Source organism: Synchiropus splendidus, chromosome 10, assembly GCF_027744825.2.
Source record: "Synchiropus splendidus isolate RoL2022-P1 chromosome 10, RoL_Sspl_1.0, whole genome shotgun sequence".
NCBI lineage: Eukaryota > Metazoa > Chordata > Actinopteri > Syngnathiformes > Callionymidae > Synchiropus > Synchiropus splendidus.
In genome coordinates this window covers 10,750,248-10,767,564 of record NC_071343.1, presented here as the reverse complement: position 1 = coordinate 10,767,564, position 17,317 = coordinate 10,750,248, and the positions used below count along the sequence as shown (strand labels likewise).

Genomic DNA, 17,317 nt, shown 5'->3' with positions numbered 1-17,317 from the left:
CTAAAGTGCAGCCAATATGAGGCATGAGTCTATTCTGAACTTCTTCACCCTTTTTAAATATTCATCACCAGCCGCCTGTGATGAAGCTGCTCCAGACTGTACGTGTTCTGTTCATAAAAGATTTAGACACCCATCCAGCCACATCTATATGAAATATACATACTGGTGAACTGTGCCTGAATAGAACTTGTAGCATACACAAAGTCACACACGGTGGAGGTTGTTTTTAAGTTGTTGTTTAATAATTACTGATCAAAATTTGTAATAAACATAATCTATGGAATTACCGTCTCGCTGTGTGAAACAAGTATTCACATTTTGAGAGTTGAGACAGCATGAAATAAAAGTGTTAAGAGTTCCTATTGTGCAGTCAGTTTTCTTCCAACGGATAATAATTGCACAAGTGTTTCCATAACATCGTGTGCAAAAAAAGTTGAACATATTTCTTTTCTGACTCCTGCACTTTGGCATCATTCAGGGTGAAAGAGCGATCCTGCTGCTGGAAGAAGAAGAGGAGGAGGAGGAGGAGGAGGTGGAGGAGGAGAAAAAAAAAGGAGTCTGGCTCTCCCCCAGGCTGTGGAACAAGTGCGCCTCCCTTCCCCGCTGTTACGCGTATTCATAGTTCGGGGTTTGGGCTCGGCTGTTTTTAAAAAGGCAAGACAGCGCTCAAGTTGATCAGTCTGCTCAGGAAACCTCTGGTGGAGAAAGTACTGGAGTCCCAACTGAAGGCGGTGCAAGACTCGCGCAGAGGACGTTTATCTCTGGAGCACACTTTCTATATTTTGATTTTCCACTTGTTGCACGACTTGAAAAAAAAAAAAAGAAAGAAAAAACAACAACAACAACCAAAAAAAAAATCAAGAATTGCAATTGACGCTTTTTCAATAGATAGCGGCACTCTTGGATAAAGACTCTTGGCTTTAGCTTTAAGAATCGGATTATCTGATTGAGGCATTGTGTTCATTAGACCGCTCCACTTTTCCACCCGCCTCCTTTTGCGCATTTCAGCGTGTAACTGAAGAGCAAAGATGTTGATGGGTTTTTGCCTCCTGGTGACGTTTCTCTTGGGACTGACCGGGTGTTTGGGCTCCTACGTGCCGTGCGAGCCTTGCGACGACAAGGCGATGTCCATGTGTCCTCCGATCCCGACCGGCTGCCAGCTGGTGAAGGAGCCCGGCTGCGGCTGCTGCCTCACATGCGCGCTCTCCGAGGGGCATGCGTGCGGGGTTTACACCGGGACCTGCACCCAGGGGCTGCGCTGCTTGCCCCGGAGCGGGGAGGAGAAGCCCCTACACGCCCTGCTGCACGGCAGAGGAGTGTGCACCAACGAGAAAGGATACAAACCTGCCCATCCACCCATAGGTAAGACGCGCACCGGCTTCTTCCACGACATTACGCGCGACAACAACTTGCCAACTTCTCGCGCTAAGCTGGATCCATGTCCCTCTAAGCGTTGCTTTAGTTAATTAAAACACATTGATAATTGTTTCCCTCGTTTTGATCCATTATCCAGAGACCCCAGGAGGTCCACTTGTCCAACCTAAACACCCCCAGTCCTGTGCTGCGTGTCGGGCGCTCTGCTCTCTGACAGACCGTTTGTTTGACAGATGGTATGAGGAGCCATCTGATTAACTTCTATCCACCGGCTTGATTAAACAGCCCACGGCTTATTTCACCTCTCCTAGTGCGTCTTTGCGCTCACAGGAGCGCGCTTCCTCGTGCCGGAACGTCCCCAAACACGCAGTCCGAGCGCTCCACTTGTGCAAAAACCATCTGTTGTGTGCGCACATGGCTCCTCCTGAGTGTGTTGTCTGTCTGTTCCAACCATGAACGCTGCCTTGCTTGAAAAAAAAAAAAGAGTGCACCGGAACAAATGTGGATGTTTTGTTAACCCGTTGAGTTCCAGGCAGCGTGGAGAAAATAAGCATATTTTTAAGGTTAAGTTGAGACTGAAGCTCGCGCAGATCCCGAACTGATGATGTTTGCACCCATAAATGATGCAGCACAACAAAAGAAGAGCAAAGATTCAGAGCTAGTTTAAACATTGATAGTCTGAGAAAGGCGTTTATTCTGAGGCATAATATTCAATCAATAATCTTGAAACCAAAAATCTGCCATTGAATTTTGATCTAAATTGTACTCATAGAATATCATAGCTACACTGAGGCACTGTTTAGTCTGGAAGAAAATGTTTGTGTATTGTCAAAATGGTTCAGTGGTACACAACATTTTGCCTTAACTCGTTGGAAAATCTGGGCTCCTTGCCAGAGAATAGCCATATGTGTGTTGGCTGTAAACATTGTTGCTTCATAGAGTCATATGTATGGGCACCATTTGTATCACATCATTGTGCTTGCTTGATGTTGAACCCTTCAGTGTTCACATTTTAAGAACAGAGGAAAGTGTGACTAACTAACTTTAAGCTGCCTGGAGATGGAACTATAGGACTCGTTCCACCATAAAGCGACACTGAAGCATCTTGAGTTTATGTCACATTTGTATTGTGAAGTCCATTGTAGTCAAGAAAAAGGAACCTTTCCATGTCATAGCGAAGAAGTCCAAGTCCGTCCACAAGCACTTTTCAATTCACAGAGATCCACTCCAGAGTCCAGAGCTGCACCAGTTGCGGCACAGCGCTGCACACTTGACCGAAAGAGGAAAGGGCGGTTCTTCTCTGAGTCTTGTCAAAGTGGGATTTGGACGCAGCCTGCCCTGAGGGTAGAGTATAGAGTCGGATTACAACTGGATCTCCATACGTGCAAGCGACCCAGAGAGCACGACAGCCGAGCCGGGCCTTGTGGTTTTAAATGATTTAAGTGAATCCTCGGTGCTGGAGAAAGGTCTGCTGTCAGTCCAGAGGTTTGGCGGCTTGTCAGCGACTAGATAAGTAGGTGGGAACCACAAAGGTCTTGGCTTCAGGCCTCATTCTGTAAAATGGGCTAATTTGGGCTGCGGACACGGTCATTAGGACGGTGGCGCTGCGAGCTGCCAGCATCTCGGCTCTGCAATTGGACCCCATCCTATAGAAGATGATATATTTTTGTATCCACAGCCTGTGTCGTGAGGACGTGTGCAGTTTCACTCACGTACTCTTGGGCGGGGCGGCGAGTGTGTGCATTGTTTGCAATTGTTGTGAGTGATTACACCTCGGGCTGTTTTGTCTCTCCGGGATTTGCACACACACACACACACACACACACACACACACACACACACACACACACACACACACACAATTCTGCTTTCATCACTTTTCGGGACGTTGCATTGATTTAATCTCGACACGCCGTGTTAACAGATTTATGTCCCCACAACATGTGCTATTCCTGCTCCACAAACATGCACAGTTGTGTCTCTGTGAATTCACAGAGTATCAAATTGTCCCACACAAACAATAAGCACGGTGAGCCGGGTGCCAGCTGTGAAATTCAATTTGGCTGAAATCAGATTTCTATTTCAAAACGTCTGCGCTTTTGTGTATTGTGTAGTGACATCGCAACTTGAGACATTTCCCAAGCGTTTTTCTTTCAGTCACTTCCTTTTTATTAGCAGTTCTTTAGCATGGATTATACGTGTAATGTAGTTTACATTTGTGAGAAGATTCCTCAGAACTTTCTTTTCAGTGCTTTTAATTCCCATTTATGCTCAACTTTAACTATGAATCCGGATATGGACGGAGTCTTCTGTCTGAACTCTGCGTTCATTTCGTGCATATCGCTGCACGTTTCCGCAAATCTTACAGATACGGGCCAAACGGAGCAGTACCACTGGAAACAGTGTGGGCAGTGTTGGTCTTACTACCTAATACGCAGCTCTAATGAGACGCGAAGAAGACATAACAATTGTGGAAATTCTCCATCCTCCAGTTGGACAACATTTAACAGCCTCACTGACCATCGCCTCCCTTTTGTTCGACAGGAACAGTATGAATACTTTTTCCACTGCTGCCATGTTTGTTTTGTAGTTTATTGTTGCCATAAACTTTTGACTCTTGGCTGCTCCCCCTAGTGGACGCATTGGAGAACAGCAATGCCGTATGTGGTCAGTGACGGTGGCATTGCTTGAAACAGATGGGTACAATTTCGTAAATAAATGGAGTATCAATGGGCCTTGAGAGGACCGCCTCTGAACTCGAATTAATATGAAGAGAATTTAAAGGAATATTGAAGAAGTTTGGATGGACTTTGGTCAACAAAGGAACATTGAACATGATGATCATGTTGACCAAAAACAAAAAAAAACAACTACTGCACATGCATACGACAGAAAATCGATACACTGCATTCAACTGAGGATCGAGTCTTGTCAATGTACCTGCCCTTGTGGGCCACATGCAGTGACTGGGCGGGCCTAACTTGGCCCCACAGCCTTCAGTTTGACTCAGCTTTGAAGTAACTTAAGCTTTGATTTAAGAAGGCTATAATCACGAAGAATGACTGCGCATACATGAAAATGTGTCCGGGATACTCATAAAAGAGTTTGCTTTTGGTGATATTCTTTTGGTTCTGCTCCAAAAGACACCTCCATTTAAGGTGTTTTTGGGTCAAGCTTGCACAAACTGTCCTCACATTTACAAACGAAAAGGCTCATCTGGCCGTTTTGTATTCAGTAAATCAACTTGGAGGCGTTTATGAGTCTGCATCTGCACCACGCAGCGAGATTTAACGGTGTGTCGAAAGTATAATTGATCTGTTTGGCGCGACGTTCTCTTCCCATCGGAAGACAATGAGCTCCGTTCATCTCCGAGGGATTTATGACATCACAACGTAAGGCATGCCTGCACGCACACACAAACACACCTTGCTCTAACAATGCGCCAAAGTTAGCTAGTTCTTCAGCGGGTTTATTACTATAATGTTGATTTATAGGCTTTGCTTGGTGTGGGTTGTTGTACTGGTGCGAACCGTGAAGGAACCGGATTTCTTTGTTGGTCCACAGAGCTAATGGGAGCATCTTTTCTGGCCGTTCACTCACTGCCTGGGCGCTCGGTCGCGGCGCAGTGATTCAGCAGAATGGCTCTGGCTCCCGCTCCCCTCTGAAGGGGGCGTCTGTCAAACGGCTGCGCTGATGGGAAAGGCTGAGGTGGGCTTTGGTTTCCTGCGGTGTGGGGTTGCAGCTGTCTGCTTACTGTACCAGCTGAGCAAAAGCAAACACAAGGAGTCGGGGGAGTCGTGAGGGCAACAATAGAGGATCCCACACTCATGTAAGCATCATCACAATCTACTCACTCATGTTTACACCGTGATCCCAGACGTGACTTGAGTGACAGGAGGAGGCACATGCTTTGGAAAGTCTGCCAAGAGATATGACTCCATGGCAGCAGGCCCCTCATCCTTCAAGCCTTTGAAAGGACCTTATGTTCCAACAGATTGCTCTTTGCCAAGAAACAAAAGATGATTAGAGGGGGTGGGTTCCAAATCCAGAATGCTGGACATGCACAGGAACACTGTTGCCGCTTATTGGCATTGCAAGAGGAAACCATCCGCAGCCTCTCCTTCGCTTCTGGATGTCCAGACGGTTTACGAGTTCAAGCAGCCGCAGTGACACTCTGCGGTTCTTACCACGTCACATGCCTTAGTCATTAATATTTACAGTCAGCTGCTTTACTTTTGCCATAGAACTTGACACACACGGTTGTCATCACGTCCTTCTACAAGTTTTCCATCGCCAGTTTGCAGGAAAAAAAAAAAAAAAAGACGGCCAGCACCCACCTTTACCGCCATGTTTTACAGGTAGCTCCGGCCACGTGTGGCAGCTTCTCGTGAAAGGAAAGACTGTATTGAACTTTCCGTCCTTCGCACCTTGAACATCTGAGACATTGGAAGCTTGGAAAGCTGTAACTGATCTCTTGCAGGTGCACGACTTGTTTAAGAGGTCATTTGGCGCCGAAATTGCCCGCAGCCCTCAGGGGAAACAAAAACTCTTAAAAAAAAAAATTCTTTCTTAAGTGTGACAGTGATGCAGTTACACTGGTTTTGGGTCTTACATTTTACAGTCATTTGTTTCCATTGAACAAAGGCGGCAATAGAGCTATTTTCCTGAAGTCAAGACCAAAAAACCCAATTCGTCAACACAACTATTTCTAGTCTTTTAGTGGAACACGCCAAAGAAAGGTTGCCATAGTGACACATTCACACCTTCGTGTCTCTCCGTATGCGACAAATGTTGACATTGACCAAGTGTTAGCTGCACACTATTCCACGTACTGGGATTATTTCTTCAGTTATCCACTTCAGCGCAGCATGACTGATCATGTCTCAGGTTCGCGACAAAATGATCAACTTCACTTCCTATAACACCTGAGGGATGGTGTTGTTGCTTTTCTGACTTGTTCAGCTGGAAATGAAAACAACAGAGGCTGAGGTGGCCGTCGACCCACGTGGGAAACAGGAGACAAAAACAGAACATTATGTTCTTAAATGTGCATTTTTAGGATGAAAATGTGATGCTATTTGCTCAAAGATTTTCAGCGTTTATAAGCTTGGCAGTCAAGGTTTTTATACATCAAAAATACTACTGATCTCAGGGAGAAGCCACATGAAACGGTCACTACTTTCCTTCTCTTAATGCTTCCGATGTATTTGACATTGGTCGCACTAGTGATGGGGCTTTATGAAACAGTGACTTTATTTTCAGACATCAGTAGGTGGCGCCCTTGGTTTCAGAGGGAAGAGCGCCATCTAGTGGGCTTAGAAAATGAAGGCACTGTTTCATGAAGCCTTATAAGCCCATCAATAAACAATGAGTGTTTAATTTTTTATAATATATAGCATAATTTTTTGTCAGAATGGGAGGCATCTTAAACATTTTTTCCACACCGGAAACAGCTGTTCTTCTAGTACTCCTCTTCTTGTATCAGGTGGACACGGAGATAAATAGACAGTGAAGCCAATGTTGATGGTAAAGTCACAGGGACTTTCTAAGGCGTAACATATTGAAGATCGTCGGGTGCGTCCGATGTTGACGTCTATGTCCGCTTTTTAGGTTGCAGGCATTTGCCGTTGCAATGGAATAAAAATGTTTCCCCTCCAGCAGCATGTGATTTGCAAAAGGATTGCTGGAGTAAGTGAGTCCGGCTCACATGTGGTGCCGTGTAGACCATGCTCATGACTTGTCCCTTACCACACCTTCTGGTTCAGCAAGGTTAGCACAACTACAGGTAGAGTTCATGTCATGTTACACCACCCAAACTGTACCTCTTCAGCTCTTACTCATCGCTAAATCCTTTATCTCGACTCCGGAATGTCCACCATAACTCCAAAACAATTCTCCTTCTACAACAATCCTGTTTTAGGTTCTTGCTTTATAATCCTCTGGAAGGTAATTTATAAGGTGTCTTGCCAAAATAAACGCTTTTTCCATTGGGGAATTAAAACTTTGTCACACCCAGTGATTGTGCTGCGGTGACCCAAAAAAGAGGTTGCGTCTGTCCGTGCGGTTTGCTAAAAACCCAACCTCAGATGTGGGTACAGACCTCAGACCAGAATACAGAATCTGAAACAGAGCTGCAATTTGCATCACTGTGATACTTTTCAAACGCCCGACTTGTGCCTTGACCGAGCAATAATTTGCCAGAGCTGTATGTTTTGAAGCGTCTCGCATCCTCACATTAGCTCTGTTATGCGTTTTACAATCCTTGAATTGTTCTCATGGCTATTTATACCATGCATTCAAGAAAAGCAGGAAACCTTTTGATAGCGGTAAACATTTTCCGTGTGCACAATTCCATGGGAACTGTTATTTCCTGCAGAGAGCACGCTGTTGCACTGAATGGGGAGAGAAAAAAAAAAAAAAAAAAAACGACATAAATTGTATTCCGACTTCAGGATATAAAGGTCAAGAAGAAATTCCTCAGACATGTGATGGAGCAGAAATCATAAACAGAATATTTCATGAAGCAAATATTCCCTCACTTGGTTTGCCGTCTCAATAGCCAAGCTGCACTCAGGCTTCTCAAGTAACCAGGCTTTGTGCACCGCTGTCATCTCGTGTGCACAGGGTGTAACTTATTGGCTTTTAAGATCAAAACCACTGGAACATAATGGAAATGCTCGGCCGTTCTTTCATTTCACCACAAAGATTCAAATTGTGGTCAATAACTGGCTGGAGTTGAACCAGTCATGACTATGACACAGTGTCGAAAGAGCTTCTTTTTTTTTTAGCATAGTTTGAATCTAATCCTTGTGTCATTGCTAAGCATGGTAGTTCGCACATGTCATGGAAACTCTTGGGTTATCGAGGTTGTGCCTTCAAATATAAAGCAGTGGAGGAGGCTTGTTGGTCAATTCATACTTTTGTGACACTCAACCGTGACTCCGACCTCTTTTGTGATGTTAAAACCAAGGTTTAGATTTGGAAGTATTGCTGAATGCTACTCATTTTTTTGTCTGAATGAAGTTGCAAAGGTCAAAATATTACACTAAGCTAAAAAGATTACTTCAACAGAGTTGTTCCATGAATTAAAGTCGGTACCCGCCTTGTGAGTTCCATTTTTTTCACATTATAAGTTGGACAGAAGACAGATATTGGTGTAAATCAGGTGACAGCTCTCAACAATGCTTTTTCAAAAAATGCAAGTACTTGGTGTATCACACATGAATGGTAGCCTTAAAAAGAACACACCTGGGATTTTGGAAATTTACAGGCGTAAATTCAGCAGGTGGCGCTCTCAGTTTGAAAATGATGCAACATTTTGCTCTAGAGATTTTAGAGGAGAGAGTGCCACCTAGTGGGCCCTAAAATGAGGACACTGTTTCATGAAGCCTCACATTCCCTCCACTACAAAACAGCAATTCTAAAGTGTTTGTACCGCAGTAAATAAATTAAAATAACTATACCAGACAGCCGTATCATGTTCATGCTCTGTTGTGATCACTTGGTCGTCCTTCATGTGACACCGCCACCTAATGGCCGGAGGCTGCGTTGATAGAGGTCAATACTGTTTCATGAAAAACAAACACAAACAAATAAATAAATCTCAATTGGAGTAAGTATCTATTGTGGAATGTTGACTGGAAAACTTTGTCATACTTTTGCCTTGATGATCCTAAGATATTCATGAAGTATAAGAGATGTTAAATTTTAAACAGAAAGGTATCAGGTGCACTTGGCAGCTCTGCTTCTTCTCTAATGAAAGCTCGAGTTCGGGCAAAGGGAGGGAGATAGCAGCGGCCTCAGGCTTGGTTAAAGGGAGCAGAAGCACATGACTCGGCTGTCTTGGCTTCCGACCAGCATGTTGGCAGCATTTCAGGCTGGAAACACAGAACCTTAAAGCCTGTTTTGAAAAAAAAAATGTGGATATCTTGCACTCTGACGTTCCAGGGCGACATCTCCTTAGTGAAGCTTGTTCGCCATTGTTGTCTTGGCATGTTTATATTCCAAGGAGATTGTTTGAATCCCAGAAAGTTTAAGCTCTATCTTTTAAGATCTTACCTTTAATCATATCTGCATGGGTCGTACTTTGCCACAAATATGGTTGTATTTGTGAGAAATGCATGTGTGGAGTCAAAGCAGTTGCAAATCTCTCGGCAGCAGTTCTTGTTTTGACAGTGTCTATGACTGCAAACAACCACATTTCTGATCTTCTGTTTCACCTGGCAAGTCCCATTCCGGGAACACAAGAGTGTCTTGTGTTGATGGGAGAGATTTAGGAGCCTTGGTGACTCCCATCAGTCTGACTTGCTTCCTTCAGGTTGGTCAAGTGAAAGAAAGACCTGTTAACCGGTTTATTTGTTGCCCGGTCAGTAAATTGGAGTGGTTTGCAGCCAAGCTAATTTTTGAAACAGAGCCCTCTGGTGGTCACCATCAATAAGAAACGTGTAGGCGAGAAAATCACCGTAAAACAAAAAAAAATAAAAATCAACCTTCACATTAAAAGCAGAAAAAACTTCTCATCACATCAAGGCATCAAAATGCTGGTTCAGAAAGATTTTCCGTTTCATGCAAAACGCTCTGTAATGGTGGGAAGAAAAAAAACAACAACACAGTTTCAATTGCATTTTTTTTGTCCATATATGTCATACTTTTAAGCCTGTCCCTCTCAAGTTCTTGTTCTCCTCTGCTGTGGTCACATGGCGTTATTAGGAATGCTTGTTTGACATTTGTATTTATAGAGAGCAAGAGAAAAAAGGAAAAAGCTGTAGACACTGGGACGCATCGAAACGTCGCCTGCCAAGTCATGAGCTGTAAGATTAATTTCAAAGAGAAGACAGTGCAGCCCAGAAGCCAAAGACCCAATTCTGGTAATCGCCCAGCCCCCTCCCCTCTCCCACGCTGCCGCCCCTTCTCCTCCACCAGAGACTCCAGACGCTCAAGCTGTGTCAGACCCTTTGATTTTGCTCGTGTCCGTGTTACAGCGCCTTTTGCGGTGGCTGCCTACTAATAGGCCGGTCAGTAAAGTTGGCAGCTTGTTAAACCATATTTTCAGAGGCATTGTCTCCGTCCCACACCCAAACGCAAGTGTGGAGGTTTTTATCGCCGCAGCAGCTGGCCCTATAGTCTGCAGCCAACATTCCTATCTGGTTCAGTGGCGGCCCTGTGCACCACCGCGGGTTTCCTTGTCAGATAAATATAACCAGGGTCATCCGCTGGCACCATCCCTTCAGCCGACTGGGGCCTGGCAGAGTCCCCACAATAACTTATGGGACGGCTAAGCCAAAGGGGAGGGAGCCCGAGGGCTTGTTTCTGTGGCCTCAAAGCACCTCTGGTTGGGGGTCCTGGCTTAAGAGGCTGAGCCCTGAAGATCCCGAAAGAGAGGAGGGGGGGAGGGAAGGAGCAGGTTAAGGATAAAAGACATCAACCTGTGAATATCCTATCAAGAGGTACTTTCAGATCTCGGAGATTACAGAGCGAGAATAACATCGTGAAGTGTGTGAAATTGGAAAAGGAAATGTTAGGGCTCCAACTTTGTCCCCGGTTCAATACTTCATAGCATCCTTGGTCAAATGAAGCGCTGCCAAATGACAGTGACTTATGTTGTCCGTCATGTGACCTGCGTGGAGCAGTCAGTGAAGGAATTTTGGGTTGCTTTGAACAGCATAATGTTCAAAGGTGCTGCACTGTAGCTGAGTTAAATTAGACTTTAGTTGAATTTTGTTGTCCCTTAGTGAGTTTGCTTGACCCAAGTCAAGCTGGATTTCGGCCTTGTTAAAACAGTGGTGTATGAGGTTGCCATGTCTGTCCATATAGAGAATAAGCAAGGTAGAAAGACACTGTATGGTGTCTTCAGTGTAATGGATCAGTTCAAATAAGTACAATGAGTTGGAAATGTAACACTTCTTTCCAGCTTCTGATCACGTGGAACAAAACTGTCACACCTTTTTTTTGTCTGTTCCTAACGGAAGACGAATCGCGAGTTAGCTCTTCTTTAGCGTGACTTAAGACTAAAATCTTTCCTGTATTGACAGCCCTAGTTCTGAATATAGATGACGGAGTTTACGTTGTTCATGTGTAGCTCTGGAGGAACTGGTGAAGTAGTGGGTGGTTATTGTTTCTTCTGCCGTTAACTGCGAGAGTCGTCAGCTGTCCATTGATCCCCTGTCGCAAATGTAAAAGCAAATTTGGTGACAAGAAGCTCATAAAAACCACCTGGTGTTGAGCTGCTGAGTCAAAAAGAGGGCGAAAATGCAAGGTTAATGTCACAGCAGATACATTGCATCTCCTACATTGTTTATTTTACGTCCCTTTTTTATTAATATTTTTGTTATTGAAGAAAAAATATGCATCTATAATTGTACAAATTAAAAATGACTGGACTAGTGCTGAAATGCTATTGTTATTATCGTATAGTAAATAGTATTACAATAGTAGTGTGTATAGTAAATATTCATTTAAAAAAAAAAATTGCCAAGTGAGTCATGGGAATATTTGACTTGTGTGAATTTTAACTAATGTTTCCAGTTGTTGAAGATTCCATGAATGAATTTCCGATTCAGATTCAGACTGTTTCGTAGTTCAGAGACTCCAGATTTCTCCCAACAGCTTCTATGTGTTTTTCTGTCTTTGTGAAGTTTCGACTTAATTGCGTCAGAGGTCGGAGCGTACGGTACCAAAAACCTTTTATCTCTACTCTCCGATTTCGCTTTGAAACGCTCCACCTTCTGGACCATTGACGCACAATGGAAAGAAAAGCTCAGAAGTTGAAAGTGCCAAACTCTCCAAAGCCACTAAGGCAGTGATGAGGAAGCCCAACAACTGTTCCTGTGGCCAAATCATATCATATCAAAGTCTTGTGTTCCTAGAACATGGACGCCTTCTGGGGAGATAAAAAAACAGCGTGAGAAGTTTTAAGAGTCTGAGGAGAAACTGTGTGAGGTTGCCATGGCTTTGATATCCAGTCAGTATTTCATGGCTTTCAAACTTGAATCCCTTGGTATCTGAAGAATATGACAATATATTTCCATCCTGTTATGACTGTGTATGAGTCAACCTTCTGTATATCATCAACCATTGAAATGGGATTAAATGAAAAACATCTGTAATAAAAATAAATATAACTTAACATGAAAAAAAAAAAAATCTATAATATTCATTGTAAATTTGGATTTAATTCTCATGAAACATGTTTTGTTCATACTGGTGTTAGGAGCACGGTGAAAGGCTTCAGAGGACGCGATATAGAGACACATTAACTCATGAAAAATGTCTCAGTTACAGATTAATAGTTTATGGTGAAGCAGAATCCAAAAAGAGTAAGAAATTAACTAAAGAAACTCATAGTACAACGCTTCAGCCAAGAAGAAAAAAATAATATACTCTGATGCTCAATGAATGTGAATGTGTCTTTCCTTGCAGATCGTGAGTCCCGGGAGCACGAGGACACCATGACCACAGAGATTACTGAGGAGCTGCAGCCCGCAAAGGTTCCTATACTTGCCAAAGACATTGTGAACAGCAAAAAGGTTCATGCCATGCGGAAGGAGCTGAAGAGGAAGCTTGGCAAGCAGCGTTCCATGGGCTCCCCAATGGACTACTCCCCTTTGCCCATTGACAAACATGAACCTGAATTTGTAAGTCGCTTTGTAAGACCACCAGTTTGTTTCCACTGAGATAGATGGTAACCCGTCGCTGCTGACTTCTCTTGAAGGGTCCCTGTAGGAGGAAACTGGATGGAATAATTCAGGGGATGAAGGACACTTCCCGCGTCATGGCGCTGTCTTTGTATCTGCCCAACTGTGACAGGAAAGGATTCTTCAAACGCAAGCAGGTGTGGCTTTTGTCGGTGTTGCAATTGAGACCTGAAGTGGGTTTTTATCAGTCTGTGGCTGTAGACCAGGGCTCACCCACATGACCAGGTAGCCCGCAGAGACCCAGGGACTAGCCTATGGCCTGTTACGTGAATTTATGAACAAACCTTCATGGAATAACCATGATTTTTTATGAAAACTCGGCAATGAGACAAGTATTCGAGAGGAATATCATCGTGGTTGGTAAAAGGGTTAGTGACCCCTGCTATAGATCAATGGCACCTCAGCACTGAGAGCACAATAAAGGTGCTTCTTGCATCCATCCATCTATCCAGCCAATGGTTTACATTTGTTTCATAAGCTAAGAGGTAAACGTTTCCCTCTCCATGACTAGATACTAAGGTACTTCCAGTTCTTGAGTTTCCTAGGTGCCTCCTTCCAATGAAACCTTGAGGATGCATCTTCATAGCCAAACACTTCAATTGGTTGCTCAAGAAGCTTAAGAGCATAACTCTACTCTGGGTCTGGCAAACTACCTGCCAGGGGGTGGTCTGAGAAAACTCACTTTACCTGGTTGAATACATGACTCGGTCACACTCTGGCTTGGAATGTAAGTGTGTTCTGGAGTGATGGGTGTATGAAGCTTCATGACGCAGTGTCTGAATTTGTAGAGCACTCTCAGCGAAAATAATTGTTCGCTTCGAACAACCATGGCAATGAAACCGAAAGTCCCACTCGAGCTCTGGAAACAAGCTCACCGTTTCATGAAGCCTCACTGCTGTTCAGTAGATCAAGAGTATTACCTTTCACCTGAGCAGTAAATCATCGGCTCATGTGTGAACTCATTTCCAGCTAAGAATTAGCGTTCTGACCTTTTTAGCTTGTCTCATCCCACCTCCTTTATACTAGAATATATGCAATATGGACAGGCTTTTAGCTAGGAGGGCGTCTGGGCGTCTGCAAAACATGAAAAAATTGACGCCAAGTTCTCGATCAAAACTTGGCCGCCAGATTACGATGGTATATGGCGGCATCTGGCGGCCAAAGCAACATATCAAGCATCCATTTTGTCATGCTTTGCTAGCTAAAAGCCTGAAAATGGATGCTATCAAAGTACCTTACCTTACCCTAGCTGTGCCCAGTCATGTTGGGTCACGAACCAAGGTGATGACAAGGGCTAGTGTTGGTGGAGAGCATTCCTCACTGAAGCATCACAAGTGGTGCCCTATACTCAATATGAGTGCGATGCTGTGATTCCACCAATTCATTGCCCTGTTCTTTCCCTGCAGTGCAAACCGTCCCGTGGCCGCAAGCGAGGCATCTGCTGGTGTGTGGACAAGTATGGAGTCCAGCTCCCGGGGACAGATTACAGCGGAGGAGACATTCAGTGCAAAGACCTGGAGAGTAGTCACAACAACAACGAATAAACACACACCTGTTTCAAAAAAAAAAAAAAAAAAAAAAAAAAAGGGAGGACCACCATTTATCCCCAACTGACCCAGGACCCACACTACTTCTTCTCCCCTGTACGCTTCGCTCTCATTTCAAGAATTTTTTTCTTTTTTCGTTTTTTTTTTGTTTCTTCAAATTGAAAAGAGGATGAAAATATATCAAAAGACAGTCTGAAAAACTGTTTTTCTTCTTTTTTTTTTTTTTGGTTTTCTGTTGACCAAGCACTCTGAATGATGATGGGGGGGAAAGTTCCAGATGATCCGTTTGATCCCTCGAGCTCTGGTACCCCGTAACAAATACATACACACGATGAATTGACATTCAAACAAAAGGGGGTTTTGAGCATCTCATTGTATGTTAAATGAAAGAAAGCACGGAAAACGATATGGCAGATCGGACGCGGCTGTTGAATCAGATGTAGAATTGATGACTGGCAGTGTCTTTTGATTTTCATTTCCTGACTGTACCAGTTGTCTCTGTTTGGGTTTCTGTGCGAGCACTTATGAGTAGGGGAACTTGCTTTGATGAAATGCTGTGTGCTTGAAGGCGTGTATGTTTACAGTGTGATTGGTGAACAGAGTGAGCCTATTACAATATGAATGTCCTTTTCCTGTCCTTGTTTAATCACGGTTTTCGCTAGCGCTTAAAGGTGGACTTTTTTTTTTTTTTTTTTTTTTTTTTTTCTGTTTTGTGTGACGACAAAAGAGTTAAAAAGAAAACCAATACAGATGAATTAACTTAAGTGGCTCTTTGACCATGTAGCTAGCCTGATATGCCAACTGTGCCTATTTGAACAGACACTGCCATGCGGGGCGATACATCTGAGGGAGCGTCGACTCGACCGGTGAAATAAAAAGAACAGTTTTCAGCTGAGATGATGGGACTTCACGTTTCAAACTTTTATTTTTTTGAGTTGAGCGCAAACTTGCCAAGGTTGGCTGGGTTGCATTTTCAGATTCCGTTGTGTGAGGTGTAGTTGTGTATGGTTTTGTTTGTGCTGTTTTTTTTTGCCTTCAGTAAGGTTAAGACCGCCCACTTTTGAGCCAGCTTCCTTCTAAACAAGTGGTTTCCCCTCAAATACGTCAACGAACCATGGTGTATTACTTTTGAAGCTATGAATCGGCAAATGTTTGGATGAGAGCTCAGTGTTTTGGGGTACGTTTAGCTTATGAATACTCAATCACTAACACACCATCCAGACTGAACCATCATCCACGCAATTTTAGTCTTGTTTGGACATTAAACCACTTCTACATGGACATATAACCCTCTTTCAGTTACAGTACTCAAATATATATGGGGTCTGCTGGGTAAAAGATCAGGCTGGTTGTTGCAGTTAAGTTCGCCAGAAGAATTTTATTGAACAACATTGTTTGTAGCATCATTTCTTGCAATCTTTACAGCATTTCCTTTTCTTACATCCATAAAAAAATAAAAAACAAAAAATTCAATATGAGGTAGAGATACACAGATTAAGTTTTAGTAATTCAGGTTCTCATTTTAACATTTTTTTGACTATCTTTCAATTATAAATTGAATTTTATACCAGCAAAACAACCTTCAAATAACATATCATAAACAGACATAATGTGATACACAAATGTGATACGACTGTCTTATAAAGACATAATTGCGTGGATGAGGCGGTCGGGGGGTGGCAAGTAAATTCCAAAAAGTGGTGCTTATAGAGTCATTAAACACCCTTGTTCTCTCTCTGTGTTCAAGTCACAGTGCCTTCACATGTTCAATAGCATTTAATAGTGACGTGAAAGTGAAATCGCACCCAACCGTTTCCAGAAAACACCACTCTGGGTCTCATTGTGAGTTTTTAAAGGTCGCGCTGTTTTCACTACAAATCCAAACCCATGGTGCTGTACATGTTTAAGAAAAAGAAAAAAAAAAAAAGATAAGAAAAAACAAGGAGAAGAAGACAGTCCAGTTGTGATGTGTCCACCTGGGGGCAGTTCTGGAAAAAAATGTGTTGAGGACAGAACTGCAGTCAGTGAAACCTCACTTTTTTTTTTCTTTCTTTAACAAACAATAAGCTACGATTGTTGTCTTTTCTTGTGAATGCCAATGTATAAGATTGCCATAGCGCAAAGACCGACCCGTGTTGGGAGGAGTATTCGTCTGTCCAACATGGAATTTGATTGTGAATCAACTGCTTCTTACCCCACTCCACAGTTATGAAATACCACGACCACTTTCATGAGAAAAAAAAAAGAGAAAAAAAAAAGCAGCAGCTTGCACTTATTTCATTTACTCACTATTGTTTATGATAAACGACGTCCTACAGGGTGGTTTATTGAAGTTAGTGCAGGGGGGAAAAAAAAGGACAAAGCTAAATGTTGTGTTATCTTGTTGCATATCTTTCAAAATAGGTGGTGCTTTTGGGGTAATATTTTGTTGACAGGGGCTCTGCAGCCCACGCCTCAGACCTCCGTCACGGCAGCATCCTTTTTTTTTGTTTATAGGGAAAAGTAGATGGAAAATAACAAACAGCTAGAGCTATTGCACAGGAGAGCTAGATTTGAGATGGTGGCGAAGAGAGGACGTCAAGAGTGGGCGCCATGGGCAGTGGTTATATTCAGGGCCTAGCCACTCCCCCAGTATGGGGTCAACAACTGCATAGATACATTTAGCAAGACAGTTATGAGGAGTCATAGAGACTTGTATGTTCT

General features: G+C 43.3%; 1 protein-coding gene across 1 annotated transcript; it reads left to right on the top strand.

Moving 5' to 3' along the window:
* Positions 1-679: 679 nt before the first annotated feature.
* On the top strand, positions 680-16,559 carry LOC128766052 (insulin-like growth factor-binding protein 5). Its single transcript, XM_053877399.1, has 4 exons — positions 680-1,362; positions 12,793-13,007; positions 13,085-13,204; positions 14,474-16,559. The coding sequence occupies exons 1-4, from the start codon at positions 1,029-1,031 to the stop codon at positions 14,609-14,611; spliced, it is 807 nt and encodes a 268-aa protein (XP_053733374.1). The 5' UTR covers positions 680-1,028; the 3' UTR covers positions 14,612-16,559.
* Positions 16,560-17,317: the final 758 nt, after the last annotated feature.

Bases quoted from the DNA above. Each gene is read 5' to 3' on its own strand.
- LOC128766052 (XM_053877399.1), top strand. From the start codon at position 1,029: ATGTTGATGGGTTTTTGCCTCCTGGTGACGTTTCTCTTGGGACTGACC. The intron at 1,363-12,792 runs GTAAGACGCGCA...CTTTCCTTGCAG, and splicing joins ACCTGCCCATCCACCCATAG to ATCGTGAGTCCCGGGAGCAC. The intron at 13,008-13,084 runs GTAAGTCGCTTT...CTTCTCTTGAAG, and splicing joins ACAAACATGAACCTGAATTT to GGTCCCTGTAGGAGGAAACT.